The sequence below is a fragment of the Salmo salar genome, chromosome 28 (genome assembly GCF_965601325.2).
Source record: "Salmo salar chromosome 28, fSalSal1, whole genome shotgun sequence".
NCBI classification, from domain to species: Eukaryota; Metazoa; Chordata; class Actinopteri; order Salmoniformes; family Salmonidae; genus Salmo; species Salmo salar.
Window position 1 is genome coordinate 19,035,176 of NC_138318.1, and position 20,441 is coordinate 19,055,616.

The 20,441-nt window shown below is 46.1% G+C and overlaps 1 protein-coding gene across 2 annotated transcripts in view; it reads right to left on the bottom strand.

Moving 5' to 3' along the window:
* Positions 1-246: 246 nt before the first annotated feature.
* Positions 247-20,441, bottom strand: part of ccdc57 (coiled-coil domain containing 57) — a 36,942-nt gene continuing 16,747 nt past the window's right edge. For both annotated transcript variants that reach the window (XM_014179804.3, XM_014179805.3), the window contains exons 11-21: positions 19,830-19,940; positions 13,079-13,346; positions 12,234-12,437; positions 11,881-11,981; positions 11,502-11,702; positions 11,201-11,257; positions 10,335-10,605; positions 8,203-8,336; positions 7,081-7,221; positions 6,271-6,481; positions 247-998 (exon numbers count right to left, since the gene is read on the bottom strand). In XM_014179804.3, coding sequence (XP_014035279.3) covers positions 835-998; positions 6,271-6,481; positions 7,081-7,221; positions 8,203-8,336; positions 10,335-10,605; positions 11,201-11,257; positions 11,502-11,702; positions 11,881-11,981; positions 12,234-12,437; positions 13,079-13,346; positions 19,830-19,940 — 1,863 coding nt within the window. In that variant the 3' untranslated portion in view covers positions 247-834. The remainder of the gene's footprint in view (positions 999-6,270; positions 6,482-7,080; positions 7,222-8,202; positions 8,337-10,334; positions 10,606-11,200; positions 11,258-11,501; positions 11,703-11,880; positions 11,982-12,233; positions 12,438-13,078; positions 13,347-19,829; positions 19,941-20,441) is intronic.

The window sequence follows — 20,441 nt, forward strand, 5'->3', positions numbered from 1 at the left end:
CAATGGTGAAGATGGCATGTGGAGGATGGCATGATGTGGAGAGAAACTACTACTTACTTTGTACTGTTCTGTCAGTATCTTGGACTGTACTTATTTACTAACCTAACTTCTAATCAAGATAACCTGTAGAAATATGTACATAATGTGTTAACATTCATATTTCATAAGATCCCTTTTCAAGGTCAGATTTGTAACAATTCTGGTTTGGTGTAACACTTTTTCAATAAAGGAAACATTTCTAAAAAATTTAAAAATTGAATTAATGTTTTATTGGAAAAATCACAACTTCATGATTTGGTATAAAATCAACACAGATAAGAAGGCCTGTTCAGGACCCGTACAACAAGAGCACCTAACAGTTGATTTGTCATGATGCGAGAAAAACATGAGAAGGTACAAAATTGTGCTTTTCAGTGTGAGCATCAGTAAAAGGAAGCACAGTACGAACTTCAATGAATCCTCTCTTTCCTGAGGTGTAAGGCCAAGTGGTTCCCCCTGGCCTGAGCAGATAGTTACTATCTACCTAATCTGGGTGCCAGACTGGATCTGCTGTCAGCACCACTCCCCTGGTGGCCATGACAAGACAAACAAGCCTGGCTAGAGCAGAACCAGCCTGGCACCACCCACGCAATATCTATTACCTTCTGCACCAGCCTCTGATATTATAGTAACACTCTAGTTTACAGTACAGAAATGACTAGGTATTTACTTGTCAGTTCTACCTACTAAGTATGTTGGTATTCGTTAAATCAAGCAAAACAAGGCAACATTTGGTACCAGGTACCAACAGTTACCAACTGTGTTGAATTCTGTTAGCCTACCAGAAAGTCTCCATCAGTCTTTGATATTGTAGTTCCTGATCTTGCCCCCCCTCACACTAGTCTTGGTCTTCCTGGCAGACGGCCTGGCTGGTTTCATCCTCTCCAGGACAGGTGCTCTGCACCCCTTCACCCCCCCTGCCTGGGCCCCAGGGCTGGGCTCATTCAGCTCACCATCACCTGGGTGCAGATGTGTAGAAATTCAATTCCAGCCTTGTAAAAGGTTGTTTCATGGGCAGAATGAGACAGTGAGTGAGACTGTGTGTTGCAGTACAGTGCCTGTCTCCCTCAGTTCCAAACAGACAGTGAATGAGGGCTTATTCCCACAGAGAAACACAGACACACTCACTCAGTGCTGCCTGGTCAAGGACATTATTTCCAACCTGAGACGCCTTTCAAAATGTTAGCAATGAAAAGCCTGCTGGCTGTGAAATCCAACCCCCTGCAAGGTATTTGAGGTCGACTACAATGTACCGGGCAGCACTGAACGCATCTGCGAGGATGAGGCCTAAGGGACTGCCACCGAAAGTGACTGCGGTGCAGAGTGCCTGCATGGCTGCCTAGAGACAGAGCTCACATTGTGCCTATCTGAATCTCTCTCCACCACACAGAGAGGCAGAGGCTTATTGCACCAACATCTCCATTATCTATACTACTGTACAACACCATGGTTACCATTATCCCCTCTCCTGACAGAGTACTAAATATTAAGTAAGTATGTGTTCGTAATAAAATTCAACTTGGACACCTTTATGGGCATTGCTTATCTTTACCAATGCGTCTAAAGATTGCCTATCTTTACCAATGCGTCTAAAGTGAGTAAGTAAGGTGTTCCGGAACTCCAATTTGAGCAGCAGCAGCTGAAAAATGAGCTCCTACAAATATTGAAATGTACATGGTTTTTAGAGTGAAGTACATCGGAAAAAAGCAAAAGAAAACTGCAAGACTGAATAGGAGAAAAAACAAGCAACAAACAAAGAAGATAGGCTTTTGAAAAAATAACTATTTTTCATAAAATTGTAGTTATCTTAGCAAGCTGAATTGTTTACCAGTTGCTAAGCAGTTGCTAGGGACTCTTTTGGAAGAAGCTAGCTAGCTAACGAAGAACAACAAAGAATATCTAGTTAACAGAAGAAAAGAAAGAGAAAATCAGGACAGAAGAAAAAGGATATCAAAGTGAAACAGTTCTCTAAAGACAAGAGACAATAATACAAGAAACAACACTTCTGTAGCTTGTCAACTATGTGTCTGTCTATCCCTGTTCTCTCCTCTCTGCACAGGCCATACAAACGCTTCACACCGCATGGCCGCTGCCACTCTAACCTGGTGGTCCCAGCGCGCACGACCCACGTGGAGTTCCAGGTCTCCGGCAGCCTCTGGAACTGCCGGTCTGCAGCCAACAAGGCTGAGTTCATCTCAGCCTATGCTACCCTCCAGTCCCTAGACTTCCTGGCGCTGACGGAAACATGGATTACCACAGATAACACTGCTACTCCTACTGCTCTCTCTTCGTCTGCCCACGTGTTCTCGCATACCCCTAGAGCATCGAGCCAGCGGGGTGGTGGCACTGGAATCCTCATCTCTCCCAAGTGGACATTCTCTCTTTCTCCCCTGACCCATCTGTCTATCTCCTCATTTGAATTCCATGCTGTCACAGTTACCAGCCCTTTCAAGCTTAACATCCTTATCATTTATCGCCCTCCAGGTTCCCTTGGAGAGTTCATCAATGAGCTTGACGCCTTGATAAGTTCCTTTCCTGAGGATGGCTCACCTCTCACAGTTCTGGGTGACTTTAACCTCCCCACGTCTACCTTCGACTCATTCCTCTCTGCCTCCTTCTTTCCACTCCTCTCCTCTTTTGACCTCACCCTCTCACCTTCCCCCCCTACTCACAAGGCAGGCAATACGCTTGACCTCATCTTTACTAGATGCTGTTCTTCCACTAATCTCATTGCAACTCCCCTCCAAATCTCCGACCACTACCTTGTATCCTTTTCCCTCTTGCTCTCATCCAACACTTCTCACTCTGCCCCTACTCGGATGGTATTGCGCCGTCCCAACCTTCGCTCTCTCTCTCCCGCTACTCTCTCCTCTTCCATCCTATCATCTCTTCCCTCTGCTCAAACCTTCTCCAACCTATCTCCTGATTCTGCCTCCTCAACCCTCCTCTCCTCCCTTTCTGCATCCTTTGATTTTCTCTGTCCCCTATCCTCCAGGCCGGCTCGGTCCTCCCCTCCTGCTCCGTGGCTCGACGACTCACTACGAGCTCACAGAACAAGGCTCCGGGCAGCCGAGCGGAAATGGAGGAAAACTCGCCTCCCTGCGGACCTGGCATCCTTTCACTCACTCCTCTCTACATTCTCCTCTTCTGTCTCTGCTGCTAAAGCCACTTTCTACCACTCTAAATTCCAAGCATCTGCCTCTAACCCTAGGAAGCTCTTTGCTACCTTCTCCTCCCTCCTGAATCCTCCTCCCCCTCCCCCCCCCCCTCCTCCCTCTCTGCGGATGACTTCGTCAACCATTTTGAAAAGAAGGTTGACGATATCCGATCCTCGTTTGCTAAGTCAAACGACACCGCTGGTCCTGCTCACACTGCCCTACCCTGTGCTTTGACCTCTTTCTCCCCTCTCTCTCCAGATGAAATCTCGCGTCTTGTGACGGCCGGCCGCCCAACAACCTGCCCACTTGACCCTATCCCCTCCTCTCTTCTCCAGACCATTTCCGGAGACCTTCTCCCCTTCCTCACCTCGCTCATCAACTCATCCTTGACCGCTGGCTACGTCCCTTCCGTCTTCAAGAGAGCGAGAGTTGCACCCCTTCTGAAAAAACCTACACTCGATCCCTCCGATGTCAACAACTACAGACCAGTATCCCTTCTTTCTTTTCTCTCCAAAACTCTTGAACGTGCCGTCCTTGGCCAGCTCTCCTGCTATCTCTCTCAGAATGACCTTCTTGATCCTAATCAGTCAGGTTTCAAGACTGGGCATTCAACTGAGACTGCTCTTCTCTGTGTCACGGAGGCTCTCCGCACTGCTAAAGCTAACTCTCTCTCCTCTGCTCTCATCCTTCTAGACCTATCTGCTGCCTTTGATACTGTGAACCATCAGATCCTCCTCTCCACCCTCTCCGAGTTGGGCATCTCCGGCGCGGCCCACGCTTGGATTGCGTCCTACCTGACAGATCGCTCCTACCAGGTGGCGTGGCGAGAATCTGTCTCCGCACCATGCGCTCTCACCACTGGTGTCCCCCAGGGCTCTGTTCTAGGCCCTCTCCTATTCTCGCTATACACCAAGTCACTTGGCTCTGTCATATCCTCACATGGTCTCTCCTATCATTGCTATGCAGACGACACACAATTAATCTTCTCCTTTCCCCCTTCTGATAACCAGGCGGCGAATCGCATCTCTGCATGTCTGTCAGACATATCAGTGTGGATGACGGATCACCAGCTCAAGCTGAACCTCGGCAAGACGGAGCTGCTCTTCCTCCCGGGGAAGGACTGCCCATTCCATGATCTCGCCATCACGGTTGACAACTCCCTTGTGTCCTCCTCCCAGAGTGCTAAGAACCTTGGCGTGATCCTGGACAACACCCTGTCGTTCTCCACTAACATCAAGGCGGTGACCCGATCCTGTAGGTTCATGCTCTACAACATTCGCAGAGTACGACCCTGCCTCACACAGGAAGCGGCGCAGGTCCTAATCCAGGCACTTGTCATCTCCCGTCTGGATTACTGCAACTCGCTGTTGGCTGGGCTCCCTGCCTGTGCCATTAAACCCCTACAACTCATCCAGAACGCCGCAGCCCGTCTGGTGTTCAACCTTCCCAAGTTCTCTCACGTCACCCCGCTCCTCCGCTCTCTCCACTGGCTTCCAGTTGAAGCTCGCATCCGCTACAAGACCATGGTGATTGCCTACGGAGCTGTGGAGGGAACGGCACCTCCATACCTTCAGCCTCTGATCAGGCCCTACACCCAAACAAGGGCACTGCGTTCATCCACCACTGGCCTGCTGGCCCCCCTACCTCTGAGGAAGCACAGTTCCCGCTCAGCTCAGTCAAAACTGTTCGCTGCTCTGGCACCCCAATGGTGGAACAAGCTCCCTCACGACGCCAGGACAGCGGAGTCAATCACCACCTTCCGGAGACACCTGAAACCCCACCTCTTTAAGGAATACCTAGGATAGGATAAAGTAATCCTTCTAACCCCCCCCCCCTTAAAAGATTTAGATGCACTATTGTAAAGTGGTTGTTCCACTGGATATCATAAGGTGAATGCACCATTTTGTAAGTCGCTCTGGATAAGAGCATCTGCTAAATGACTTAAATGTAATGTAATGTAAAGATTGCTTTCCTCTATCATTTACCCAGCAATTATGCTATTGGTATATACCACAACCCTCTTTGTTGAAGTCTCTGATGGTATACACTTGTTGCATGCCCCCCCAGCTCCATTCTCCTCACACATGAGAGCCCTGTGTGTGTTCTTCTCAACGTTTACTCAGTATAATGTGGAAACCCTTGGCAGTCTACTGCTGGGCCAACGGTGAGGCAATGCCTCTGTTCTAAATCTAATCTGAAAGATGGACACTGTGTTGGATGACCTTCACTACTGTCTGTGACCTGTTGCAGTGGCAAGACACATACGAACACGCAGCAATAGATCCAGGCTATCAGTCAGCACTTCTTCTAGCAGGCGGTAGCTGTGTTGGTGCCAGCCAAGCCTGGCCAGTGCCCTGGGCTCTGCAAACAACACCAGTGTCAACAGAGCCAGACCTAACCCATGAGTGGCTCCCCTGTCCACTGATTGAGAAACTGTTCCCAGTCCAGAACAGAGTCCCTGGTCAGAGCCTTCACCCTGTCACCGCTGTGATCTGGCCCCAGACTCAAGGGTATGTTCCAAATGGCACCCTATTCCCCATGTAGTGCACTCATTTTGTCCAGGACCAAAAGTAGTGCACTAGGAAAAAGGATGCTATTTGGGACAGATACAAGGCCACCAGTTGGGAAACCTCCCTCCTCCTCTGTGGCCAGACTGCAACTCTGTCTTTACTTAAACCTCAGCCAGGTGAAATGATAAACACTATTATCATCATCTCATACAAATAGCCTTTCGGCCTGAGGCCTAGTTAATACATTCCAATGTACTGTAGTGACTTGGCAGATGTAGCTAACCTTGGTGTGTGTGTGTGTGTCATGAGAGAGTGATGCTGGACTTCCTGTACCAGATACTCCGCTAAGTGCTAAATGGCCAATAGAATGCAGACACACCAGTTGGTTTATAATGGTGTGACTCACAGAGGAGGGAGAAAGAAAGAAAGAAAGAAAGAAAGAAAGAAAGAAAGAAAGAAAGAAAGAAAGAAAGAAAGAAAGAAAGAAAGAAAGAAAGGAAGGAGAGCGCTGATAAGTAATTTGACAAATACCTTCACCTCACTGTCTCCAGGTAAACTCTCACCTCTCTCAGAACAGCTCTCCCGGGATGTGAGTATGGAGGGGCTGAGACCTCTGTCCAGCATCTGCCACACCTCCCTTAGTGAACCCTCTGTCGCCACCGACGACAGCAGTAGAGGACCTGACGGGCTGGAAGCGGTTCGTGACCCGAGGTCCAGCTGCAGGGAGCTCTGGGATTGGCTGATAGGAGGGGTGTTCTCTTTAGTCCTAGGACGCTGAGGAAGAGGAGAGAAGGTAGAAGATGAAGAAGTGAAGACACTGTCTTTGTTTTACTTAACAACTTCTTACTCAGGTTTAAGTAATATTACATTTTGCACAGAATTTTTAAACTGAGTATGATATCAGTGCTATGTTATTTCTGTTGCTATAGTTAATAATGCAATATGTAACTTTTTGGGGATGGACCAAATTCACATAGACATGTGTTATAGATCTGTCATTCTCATTGAAAGCAAGTCTAAGAAGCAGCAGATATGTTCTATGTGACTATTTCTATGCGTCCCGTTCTAAAGTTTCATTTTTGCGTCTTTTACTATCAAGCAGCTGAAAATACAACATTTTTGGTTATTGAAAATATATTTCACAGCAGTTTAGATGGTACAATGATTCTCTACACTATACTTGATTGTTTAGTCACATAAACTGAAATTAGGCAAACTATTACAATTTTAGCAACCAAAAAAATGGCAGAGGGATAAGCCTTTTTGGCCAGACATCAACTCTGTATATTGAAGTGAGTTGAGAAGCCAAGCTCTTGCAGTATTGGTCCTCAGGTCAGGTGGTATCTGACACTGTAGACAGACATTACTGTTACCTCATGTCTATCTGTGTCCTTGTGCCCCTGGCCCCAGGGGTTGGTGACCCTGTCTCTGTCTCCAATCTTGCTCTCTGAGAGGAGAGGCCTCACCATGATAGGAGCCCCCTTCCTCTGCTCTCTCTGGGCATACTGCAGCTCCTGAAGAGAATCATGATTTACTCTGCTGCTCCCTCTGATGGTCACACAGAGTACTGATATTTCCCCCCCCACTTTTATTTAACCAGGTAGACCAGTTGAGAACAAGTTCTCATTTACAGCTGCGACCTGGCCAAGATAGAGCAAAGCAGTGCGACACAAACAACACAGAGTTCCACATGGGATAAACAAACGTACAGTCAATAACACAATAGAAAAGTCTATATACAGTGTGTGCAAATGTAGTAAGATTAGGGAGGTAAGGCAATAAATAGGCCATAGTGGCGAAATAATTACAATTTAGCAATTAAACACTGGAGTGATAGATGTGCAGAAGATGAATGTGCAAGTAGAGATACTGGGGTGCAAAGGAGCAAAACAAATAACAATATGGGGATGAGGTAGTTGGGTGGGCTATTTACAGATGGGCTATGTACAGGTGCAATGATCGGTAAGCTGCTCTGACAGCGGATGCTTAAAGTTAGTGAGGGAGATATAAGTCTCTAGCTTCAGTGATTTTTGCAATTCATTCCAGTCATTGGCAGCAGAGAACTGGAAGGAAAGGCAGCCAAAGGAGGAATTGGCTTTGGGGGTGACTGGTGAAATATACCTGCTGGAGCGCGTGCTACGGGTGTATGCTGCTATGGTGACCAGTGAGCTGAGATAAGGAGGGGCTTTACCTAGCAAAGACTTATAGATGACCTGGAGCCAGTGGGTGCTTAATATGAGTCTGGAAGGAGAGTTTACAGTCTAACCAGACACCTAGGTATTTGTAGTTGTCCACATATTCTAAGTCAGAACCGTCCAGAGTAGTGATGCTAGACGGGCGGGCGGGTACGGGCAGCGATCGGTTGAAGAGCATGAATTTAGTTTTGCTTGAATTTAAGAGCAGTTGGACGATCTACATTGCAGTCCTAACCTGAGATATGACAATGTAGCTTTCACACTACTGTCTCATTGACATCAAGGGGTAAGCGCTCAGACCTGTGTGGTGAGCTGGTACTGCAGTTGTTCTAGGGCAGAAAGCCGACCCTGCTGGTGCTGGGTGTCTCTGGATGGGTCTCTCTCTGGCTCCATAGACACTGGGGCTAGAGAGGATTTGGGAGCAGATTGAAGAACTGAAAGAGAGAGAGAGAGAGGAATAACAAGAGAGAGTTATAAGTGTGAGAAAATAGCAAGGAGAGAAGTGTGTATACGTATGCGTGTGTCAGTGGAGGCTGCTGGGGGAGGACGGCTCATAATAATGAGTGTAATGTAGTGTAATGGCTGGAATGGTGTGAATGTGTTTACTACCTTTCCATTTACTCCATTCCAGCCATTATTATGAGCCGTCCTCCCATGAGCAGCCTCCATTGGTGTGTGTGTGTGTGAGAGAGAGCAGAGGTGTCCAGGGTGTTTGTGTTTTTCCTCCGGCCCCTGGGGCTGCGTGTGATCTCTGCTAAATCCCCCATAATCCCACGGGGCAGCAGGGATCAGGGTGACCGGCGGGGTGGAAGAGCAACACGGCAGAGAATACTTCCTGTCCCTGTTAACACTACCACACCACCGGACCAATCACAACACAGCTGGACTTCCTGTTTACACTTTCCCTGCAAAGCCAATTCGAATGAGTTTACATTATACTGTTATCATAGCATGGCCAATCAAATGAGAGTACATTAGACTGTTATCATGGACTAGTTAAAAATAGGTTCATAGTCTGGGGGATTAAGCTGTCATCATGCAGTATTGGTTATGTGTTATCTGGTCTATATAGCCTAGCTGCCATTTGCAATATGATTGGCTTTAATATTGCTGATAAATTGTAGGTTCTATCAATTGAATTGTTTGCATTATTTCTAATCCCCCTTATTATACCTTTTTCCTATATACTTCCCCCCCCCATCCTCCCCTCCCTACCATCCCTACCCTAACCATCCCTACCCTCCCCTCCCCTCCCTACCATCCCTACCCTAACCATCCCTACCTACCATCCCTACCCCTCCCTAACATCCCTACCCTAACCATCCCTACCCTCCCCTACCTACCTACCATCCCTACCGTAACCATCTCTACCCTAACCATCCCTACCTACCATACCTACCCTAACCATCCCTACCCTAACCATCCCTACCCTCCCCTACCTACCTACCATCCCTACCTACCATACCTACCCTAACCATCCCTACCCTAACCATCCCTACCATCCCTACCCTACCCTAACCATCCCTACCCTCCCATCACCTCCCTACCTACCATCCCTACCCTAACCATCCCTACCCTAACCATCCCTACCCTCCCATCACCTCCCTACCCTAACCATCCCTACCCTAACCATCCCTACCCTCCCATCACCTCCCTACCTACCATCCCTACCCTAACCATCCCTACCCTAACCATCCCTACCCTCCCATCACCTCCCTACCCTAACCATCCCTACCCTAACCATCCCTACCCTCCCATCAACTCCCTACCTACCATCCCGACCCTACCCTAACCATCCCTACCATCCCTAACCATCCCTACCCTCCCCTCCCCTACCTACCTACCATCCCTACCCTAACCATCCCTACCCCTCCCTACCATCCCTACCCTCCCCTCCCCTACCTACCTACCATCCCTACCCTAACCATCCCTACCCCTCCCTACCATCCCTACCCTAACAATCCCTACCCAACCCTAACCATCCCCACCCTACCATCCCTACCCTAACCATCCCTACCCTAACCATCTCTACGCTACCATCCCTGCCCTACCCAACCATCCTTACCCTACCATCCCTACCCTAACCATTCCTACCCATCCCTCGCTCCCTCCCTACTCTAACCATCCTACCCTACCATACTTACCCTAATTGGAGTAAACTAAAGTGTTGTATCTTTTAATTCTCTGGTATGGTATTGTGAATGGCAATGCTGTTAGTATGTGTTTCTACAGTAGTGTCAGTCCAGAGGAGGTTGGTGGCACCTTCATTGGGGAGAACAGGCTCTTGGTAATGGCTGGAGTGGAATTAGTGGAATGGTATCAAATACATCAAACACATGGTTTCCATGTGTTTGATTCCATTCCATTAGCTCTGTACCGGCCATTACTATGAGCCATTCTCCCCTCAGCAGCCTCCTGTGCGCCAGTCCTACCCTCCAGTCCAGCGTCGGTCAGTTGTGCCCGGAGCCTGTTGCCCATCTCAATCAGTTGCTGTTTGTCTCTGGTCAGACGGGCGATACACTGCACTGCTTGCTTCAGTTTGGAGTGAAGGAGACGGGCATTGAGAGGGGCACTGAGCTTACCCCCCTGTACCCCCCCACACCCTGGCCCGTACCCGCCTGCCCCACCAGGCCTCAGGCCCAGGGACAGCTGCTGTTGCCTCAAACACAGGTTTTCCTCCTGGAGCTGCCTCACCATTTCACTCTGGAGGGAGGAAGGGAGGGAGAGAGGGATAGGGAGAAAGATAGGTGTATATGGACCAGGGTTGTCATGATACCATTATCGCGATAATACAGTACCATATTTTCCATGGCAAAAACATGAAGGACACTAAACTCTTTAGTCCTTTAAAAACCTGCTTCATGTGAAATATTGTGTGCTAGAGTTTGAAAAATAAACAAATGTGATTCTGGGTGAAAACATAGGGCTGCTTGTTTCCAACATTAATATGGACAAGTGGACACAACAGACACAGCAAAACCATGGAACATAGACTCACTGCAACGGTCAAGTTAAATAATATAAAAATACAAGTGCATCCCTTTCCCATGATCTAAGGGTGCCCTCTGGTTGAAAATCTTTTAGATTTTAATCATTTTTCATTTAGATTTTTAAGGTTAATCACATAATGATTTCGAGATACAAAAACGATACGATTATACATTTTGTTTTATACAAAATTATACATGTATTTTTCTTCAGGATTTAAAAAAATGATCAGGCAACGCCACATGGGGTCATAACCCCTAGTTTGGGAACCACTGCTCTATGTCTTGTCATTCATTCTGAGACGGTTTACCTCTTCACAGACGATGGGATCCCTTCTGCTGGCGATGTCAATCTTCAGTGCAGATACCTGGTCACAACAAAAGTCTGTGTAATGGCAGTGCAAAGCCTGTTATAATAAGCTGACAAATACCCTGACCTCAAATGTCATTGTTACGAAAGTGATTTGTGGGCTATCTGACAGAGGATTCCAGTAATGTTGAACTAAAATGGCATTTTTTTTTTTTGCCATTTACACTCATTGTCTCCTGTCTTTGTTTGTTTAGGGTTGATTAAAAGTCTTAGGTTTGAGGCAAGCTGTCACTCGGCATTACCTGGTTGCCCAGGGCAACAGTTTCCAGGTTGTTGAGGATGCTTCCTTTCTGGTACTCCTCTTTCTCCCGCCTCACTTCTTCCAGCTCCATCTCCACGGCAACCAAACGCTGACGTAGTCCTCTCTCCTCAGACGACCAGCTCCTCTTCTGATTGGCTAGCTCCAGACGCAGCTCCTCCCCCTCCATCTGTTTGGTGTGGCACTGTGGGGAGAGAGAGCGAGAGTGAGAGAGAGAGAGAAAGAGAGATAAAAAGAGGGGGCTTGCGGGTGGACAATGACTACTAATACTGTTTTGAAATCCACCAACCATTGCCTGAATACAACAGTGCCTGCAGTTTAAATGACAGAAGGGCTGGATTTGGGATGGAGAGAGTCAGTACCTGTTTGGTGAGCGAGGCCAGAGCAGCCTCCAGGTGAGCAACCCTGACCTCCTGTTTCCTCAGAGCTGCTGTGTTGGCCACCTTCTCTACCCGCTGGCCACCTGCAGTAAACATTACATAGACAATGGCTATGAGTTTTATGTTGTTGTCGCTTTTTATATTTCAACACCAAGGCAAATTCCTATCATCATTGTTGAATGGAAAATAAAACTTATTTTAATTCTCAGCATAGCAGTAGACTGAAACAAGTAACCACCACTCTCAGATCTCTGGTCAGAACTTGGTGTGACAAGTGATACCATTACCTCTGTCCTAGTACCATTATATTGTATATTATTGAAATGTCGTCCTACCGATGGTCTCGTTGAGGGAGCGGATGTGGTTCTGGAGGTATGCGTTGTCGGGGGCGATGGGGATGAGTGTGGTTGCCGGGGTAACCGTGGCGGTGTTCTGGGGTCTGGTGGAGCACTCTAGCTGATCCTCTAAGCGCCTACACCTGGCCTTCAGTTCTGCTACCTCTTCTTCTAGAGCCTGGGTGTACTCTGGGGTACCTACCACTGACAAACAAACAAACAAACAAAAACACACACACACACACACACACACACACACACACACACATTTGTGTGACTGAGTTGTGATTATATTATATATATATATATATTATATACCCTTCTCTATTTCCTAAAGGTTGAGGGTTATGCCTGCACAGCCAGTCCATTACTAGCTAGCTGTAACCGTAACCATAAAAACTCATATTACACTTTAACTTAATGTTGACATTAATACACTCCTTACAGGTCTGCAGTCGGCTGTGTGACGGGTTAGTGTCTACACCTGCTGACAGCTGTTGGTCTGGGCTTTGAGCTAGTTAGGGGCCAGCAGGATGATGGGGGTAGTGATGGTGATAGGGTGCTTTTAAGGCTCTGGTAGGGTGCGGGTGTTTCTTGTGGTGGGAGGTGAATGGATGGGGGCTAGGGATGTATGGGGTTAGGGATGCACGCATAGTAGATCTGTTTGTGGTGCAGGTGGGAAGGGGTGTCGGTGTGAGCCAACACAGAGTAAGCAGTGAGACATGCTGGTGCTGACACTTGTTGGCCTGGTGCTTTAGGGAACTGTCAACAGGTTGGGGTTGAGGTGTGGGTGGATCCAGGACTGTCTGGGGCTTCTAGGGTTTGTGAGTAAATAGTGTTTATACCTGCCAGGCTGGGCTGTGCAGCGCTGTCAGTTGGCTTGGCTGAGCTCTGTGTTGGAAGCTGGGGTAGAGGTCCTTTAGGGATCTGGGTGGAGGTGTCAGGGGGTCCTGGAGGATGAGAAGGCTGGCTGAGATCCTCCATGTCCCTCCTCATCTGGGCTATGACAGCCCTCAGACTGCTGTTCTGCTGCTGCAGCCGATGGATCTCGTCAGATGGCAGCTCTCCTACAGAGACACCACCACCAGGTCTGTGGCCCTGCAGTGCAGATAGCTAGACAGACATAGAGAAATAAATAAACGCGCACACACACAGAGACATGAACAAACGCATGCGCGCACACAAACACTCATATATGCACATACACACGCACGCACACTCACTCACATAAATAAACACAGATGCATACACAATCATATCTGGCTGTGAGCAGTTTCAACCAATGACCACTAGATGGAGGTAAGGTTCTGATTGTAGTTTTTGGCTAATGGCGGGCAAACATTTGAACCATCATATATATCATAGTTTTTTATCTTCAAAACATACTTCAGCGCACGCACTGTTAACTCAAAACCTGTGACCATGCCAACAGATGCCTCACAAGTCCTCAACTGGCAGCTTCATTAAATAGTACCTGCAAAACACCAGTCTCAACGTCAACAGTGAAGAGGCGACTCTGGGATGCTGGCCTTCTAGGCAGAGTTCCTCTGTCGAGTGTCTGTGTTCTTTTACCCATCTTAGGCTTTTCTTTTTATTGGTCAGTCTGATATGGCTTTTTCTTTGCAACTCTGCCTAGAAGGCCAGCATCCCGGAGTCGTCTCTTCACTGTTGACGTTGAGACTGGTGTTATGCGGGTACTATTTAATGAAGCTGCCAGTTGAGGACTTGTGAGGCATCTGTTTTTCAAACTAGACACTCTAATGTACTTGTCCTCTTGCTCAGTTGTGCACTGGGACCTCCCACTCCTCTTTCTATTCTGGTTAGAGCCAGTTTGCGCTGTTCTGTGAAGGGAGTAGTACACAGTGTTGTTCGAGATCTTCAGTTTCTTGGAAATTTCTCACATGGAATAGCCTTCATTTCTCAGAACAAGAATAAACTGACGAGTTTCAGAAGAAAGGTCTTTGTTTCTGGACAGTTTTGACCAGTAATCGAACCCACAAATGCTGATGCTCCAGATACTCAACTAGTCTAAAGAAGGCCAGTTTTATTGCTTCTTTAATCAAAACAACAGTTTCAGCTGTGCTAACATAATTTCAAAAGGGTTTTCTAATGATCAATTAGCCTTTGATAATGATAAACTTGGATTAGCTAACACAACGTGCCATTGGAACACAGGAGTGATGGTTGCTGATAATGGGCCTCTGTACGCCTATGTAGATATTCCATTAAAAATCAGCTGTTTCCAGCTACAATTGTCATTTACAACATTAACAATGTCTACACCGTATTTCTGATCAATTTGATGTTATTTTAATGGAAAAAAAATGTGCTTTTCTTTCAAAAACAAGGACATTTCTAAGTGACTCCAAACTTTTGAACGGTAGTGTATATAACCAATACCTTCAAATTAAAATCAATTATGAGACTAGCCCAGGACTACTGTATTGTATATTATGGTTGATGGTATGAAGTATTCCTTCTAAAAGGGAAAGTGCCCTTGATAAAACACCAAAATAAAGTACACCACTTTGACAGATGATACGACCGGTACGACTGAGTGAAAAATGATACTCAGATTCTGCTTATTAACAATTCAAAATGGGGTAGCAACCTTTTCAGGAAGCCATAAACACCAGACCTTTGGCCCTGGGCCAATAGGGTGTCCCGTTTCAGACACTCTATATACACAGTCGGTAGGAATCGGCCCTAACTATTGATCCAGAGTCAGATACGGTTCCATCATCTTGATGGTTAAGGCTCGGATAGAATATGAGTTACGGATAGGATGGACTGATCCTAGATCTGTCATTAGAGACAACTTCTACCTACTCTCGCTCCCTCTGCAGAAACACCCAACAAGCATGCGGCACAGTCTTCAGGCTATATGGGTACCAAAGATTAACGTAGAGTGACATTCTGTCAGTACTAAAATGCGCAGGTGGCATTTATTGAGATGACTCATGTACTAGAGGCAGCTCTGCAGGGTCGTCACTAGCTAGCACAGCTACAAAGTCATCAAATCTGATTTTAAACCTAACCCTAACCACACTGCTAAACTTATGCCTAACCCCATCTAGTGGAAATCGCTCAGCTATGCCTACAGGGCAAGATTCATACCAATAAACGTCAACCTGCCTAAAATGCAGCGATGAGAGTTTAAATTAGTCTTCCGTGATCAAAATGTGAAAAATGTGTCGAGGAGGCCTGAAATTAGATCATCTGTGGCTGTAGTAGGTTTTCAACAAACAACAAACTATCAGTTTGACAAAAAGTAAACTTTGTCACAGTCTCCCCCTACATCCATGTATCTGACGACACTACTGTACATTAGATGGGTCTCTTTTCCACCACCATCAAGTTGATAGATACAGGAGATCCTTGAAGGCTGGTATGTGAGGATGACATGGTCACGATGATATAATTTACAGGGCGTATGGATGTCAGATGTATATAACGCAGTAGCGTGGAACACGGTAGCGGTTAGCTTCATAAACTCAGCAACATTCCTCTGTTGGTTCAATGGCTGGAATGGAATGGAATCAACGGAACAGAGTCAAACATGTTGTTTGCATGTGTTTGATGTGTTTGGTACCATTCCATTGATTCCATTCCAGCCATTACAATGATCCGTCCTCTTATCGCTCCTCCCACCAGCCTCCATTGATGTGTAGTTATACTGTAACTGTCTGCAAACTCAGTGATGTTTGTGAAAGGCCCTTTGAAAAGCCATTTGTCCCTCAGATATCTAGGTCCAATAAGCTGACAAAGGATAGCCACTCTTGGGAACTAAATGAAAGTTCAAGTTCATACCCAACACATTTTGGCATTAAAGCCTTGCACAGGGTGCAGGGTAAGTGCCATAGAGCACACAAAGACAGGCATGTTTGTCAGGCAGACAGCCAATATGAAAGGGCATCAGACCACTTGGGCTGCTCAAGGAAAGGGCACCTCCTAAAAAAGGCTGTGGACAGGACCAGAGCCCCCCTCTAGGAATGGAGGGGCATCATGAGGGTAGAGATAAGACTCAAGTGTGTGTGTGTGTGTGTGTGTGTGTGTGTGTGTGTGTGTGTGTGTGTGTGTGTGTGTGCGTGTGTGTGCGTGTGTATGCGTGTTGTTGTGAGCAAGAGTTCGTTTGATGGAATGGGAGAAGGCGCTTTAGATAAGAGAGGAATCTGGGCATTGAAGAAAGCCAAGTAACTTCAATGAAGAATGGAAAACAGAACAGTAGAACCTTTGAATAAAGGAATAATAAACTATTGAATGGAGAACAGAGAAAGTATTAACTAATAGAAAACAGAAAATAATGAATGAAAGAAATCTGTATAACAAATGTTTTCTGAGGTCAAAATTAGGGTACTATTTCTGGAGTACACCCTGAAAAAGGGCCCCTTTGAAGAAGAGGAAGAGTAGGACAAATAAAGGAGAAGAGGGTCCAGTATCCGATTAAGTTCAGACCAGGAAACTCAGTAGCACCAGGCCAGGAGAGGAGGGTATAAACTAGAGGTCGACCGATTAATCGGCATGGCCGATTAATTAGGGACGATTTCAAGGTTTTATAGCAATCGGTAATCGGCATTTTTTTTTAGATGCCGATTATGGCCGATTACATTGCATTCCATGGGGAAACTGCGTGGCAGGCTGACCACCTGTTACGAGAGTGCAGCAAGGAGCTACGGTAAGTTGTTAGCTAGCATTAAACTTATCTTATAAAAAACAGTCAATCTTCACATAATCACTAGTTAACTACACATGGTTGATGCTATTACTAGGTTAACTAGCTTGTCCTGCGTTGCATATAATCAATGCGGTGCCTGTTAATTTGTCATCAAATCACAGCCTACTTCACCAAACGGGTGATGATTTAACAAAAGCACAATCGTTGCACGAATGTACCTAACCATAAACATCAATGCCTTTCTTAAAATCAATACACAGAAGTATATTTTTTTAAACCTGCATATTTAGTTAAAAGAAATTCATGTTAGCAGGAAATATTAACTAGGGAAATTGTGTCACTTCTCTTGCGTTCATTGCACGCAGAGTCAGGGTATATGCAACAGTTTGGGCCGCCTGGCTCGTTGCGAACTAATTTGCCAGAATTGTACATAATTATGACAATGTTAAGACATAACATTGAAGGTTGTGTAATGTAACAGCAATATTTAGACTTAGGGTTGCCACCCATTCGATAAAATATGGAATGGTTCCGTATTTCACTGAAAGAATGAACGTTTTGTTTTCAAAATGATAGTTCCCATAGGGGTTTAATGGCCTGTGCCATTAAACCCCTACAACTCATCCAGAACGCCGCAGCCCGTCTGGTGTTCAACCTTCCCAAGTTCTCTCACGTCACCCCGCTCCTCCGCACACTCCACTGGCTTCCAGTTGAAGCTCACATCTGCTACAAGACCATGGTGCTTGCCCACGGAGCTGTGAGGGGAACGGCACCTCCGTACTTTCAGGCTTTGATCAGTCCCTACACCCAAAGAAGGGCACTGCGTTCATCCACCTCTGGCCTGCTCGCGTCCCTACCTCTGCGGAAGCACAGTCCCCGCTCAGCCCAGTCAAAACTGTTCGCTGCTCTGGCACCCCAATGGTGGAACAAGCTCCCTCACGACGCCAGGACAGCGGAGTCAATCACCACCTTCCGGAGACACCTGAAACCCCACCTCTTTAAGGAATACCTGGGATAGGATAAAGTAATCCTTCTAACCCCCCCCCCCAAATAAAGATATAGATGTACTATTGTAAAGTGGTTGTTCCACTGGATATCATAAATCCACCCATTTGTAAGTCGCTCTGGATAAGAGCGTCTGCTAAATGACGTAAATGTAATGACCAAAGGCTCGTATTTCTGTGTTTATTATATTATAATTAAGTCTATGATTTGATAGAGCAGTCTGACTGAGCGGTGGTAGGCAGCAGCAGGCTCGTAAGAATGAATTCAAACTTTACTGCGTTTGCCAGCAGCTCTTAGTAATGCTTGAATGCACAGCGCTGTTTATGACTTCAAGCCTCTCAACTCCTGAGATTAGGCTGGCAATACTAAAGTGCCTATTAGAACATCCAATAGTCAAATGTATATGAAATACAAATGGTATAGAGAGAAATAGTCGACACGTCATAATTCCTATAATATCTACAACCTAAAACTTCTTAACTGGGAATATTGAAGAACTGGGAATATTGAACCACCAGCTTTCATATGTTCTGAGCAAGGAACTTAAACGTCAGCTTTTTTACATGGCACATATTGCACTTTTACTTTCTTCCCCAACACTGTGTTTTTGCATTATTTAAACCAAATTGAGCATGTTTCAATATTTATTTGAGACGAAATAGATTTTATTTATGTATTATATTAAGTTAAAATAAAAGTGTTCATTCAGTATTGTTGTAATTGTCATTATTATATATATATACACATATATACACACACACACACACACACACACACACACACACACACACACACACCACACACACACACACACACACACACACACACACACACACACACACACACACACGCATATAAAAATTGGCCGCTTAATCGGTATTGGCTTTTTTTTGGTCCTCCAATAATAGGTATCAGTATCGGTGGTGAAAAATCAGAAATCGGTCGACCTCTAGTTTAAACCAGATAAGCCGTATAACTTTGGCAATTAATCAAATGGATAGAGTCCAGTGTCAACAGCCACATGCTTTGGTAATAGGGGTGGTGTTGACAGGAGCCGAGGGCTGTTTAAAGGCTACCACTCCTGGCCTGGTAACAGCTTATTTTCTCTGTCTCTATTTCTCTGTGTCTGTCTCCCATAGTCTATCACTCTCCCCCCACTCCTGGCAGTCTGCCCTTATGATCAGTGGTTTGGCTGTTGTCTGATAGCTTGGTCAGAACGTGAAAGCGTAAGGGTGGCTGTAGTCTGTTGGAGTGGTATAAGGGCTGTCAGAATGTGAGAGAGAGGGTGCAGCCATTCCGTCAGAAGGCTGCACTATTTAAAGACCTTTACATGCTCAAGACTAACCACCAGCCTGGAGACAGGGGTGAGGGGATACCGTATCAGTCATGCCCCCCCCAAAATCCATCTCTCACACCCAAACTCCACTCCTCACCATGCTTCCGCCTATCGCCCTAGTCCCTTTCTCTCACTATCCAGGACACATGTGGGGCTCCTGCTGTTCTTCAGAATAGCTGTGGTAACATCACTCAAGGGCTAGGGTTTCTTGGGTAAAGTCAGTTCCTTCCCCTTCTTACCCCCCCCACACACACTCTAGTTCCCGACAGTACTGTAGTCTAACACCCTACTCCAACTCCCACTACAAGTGGGACTCAAGTGCTATTTTTAGAATAGCTGTTGTAACAACACTGGTTTGTGGGGTGAAGGGGTTAGTAACACTGAACATTTCTCTTTTGCACACAGAAATAGAGCCGCAGTAGGACATCTAGGTATTATTATCATCTCTTTCTGTCTCTCTCATAACAGGCCTGTCCTGACACTGTAACCCATCACTCTCACCTTTAACTTTGTGGCAAGTAGTTACAGCTCCAACATGATTGGACGACATCCCTCCCCTGTGTTTTAGTTGGTCTCTCACCTGTTCTCTGATTGGCAGACCCAGGGCCTGGTCTCTCTCCTTGGTAACAGTGTGCAGTAGTACCGCCATGTCCTGTAGTTCTCTCTCCTTCTCTCTCAGCTCTGCACTAGCCTGAGGTCAACAGGAAATACAGAATCACAATGAACTGATGATGAGGAGAGGCCTCTACTGATCTTGACCAAATCTTTCCACCTTGACTTGCACTGGTATATGGGCTCACTGGTATTATACAGTGGTGAAAAGTACTTAATAAAAATACTTTAAAGTACTAAGTCATTTTTTTTTGTATCTGTACTTTACTATTTATACACTGCTCAAAAAAATAAAGGGGACACTTAACAACACAATGTAACTCCAAGTCAATCACACTTCTGTGAAATCAAACTGTCCACTTAGGAAGCAACACTGATTGACAATACATTTCACATGCTGTTGTGCAAATGGAATAGACAACAGGTGGAAATTATAGGCAATTAGCAAGACACCCCCAATAAAGGAGTGGTTCTGCAGGTGGGGACCACAGACCACTTCTCAGTTCCTATGCTTCCTGGCTGATGTTTTGGTCACTTTTGAATGCTGGCGGTGCTTTCACTCTAGTGGTAGCATGAGACG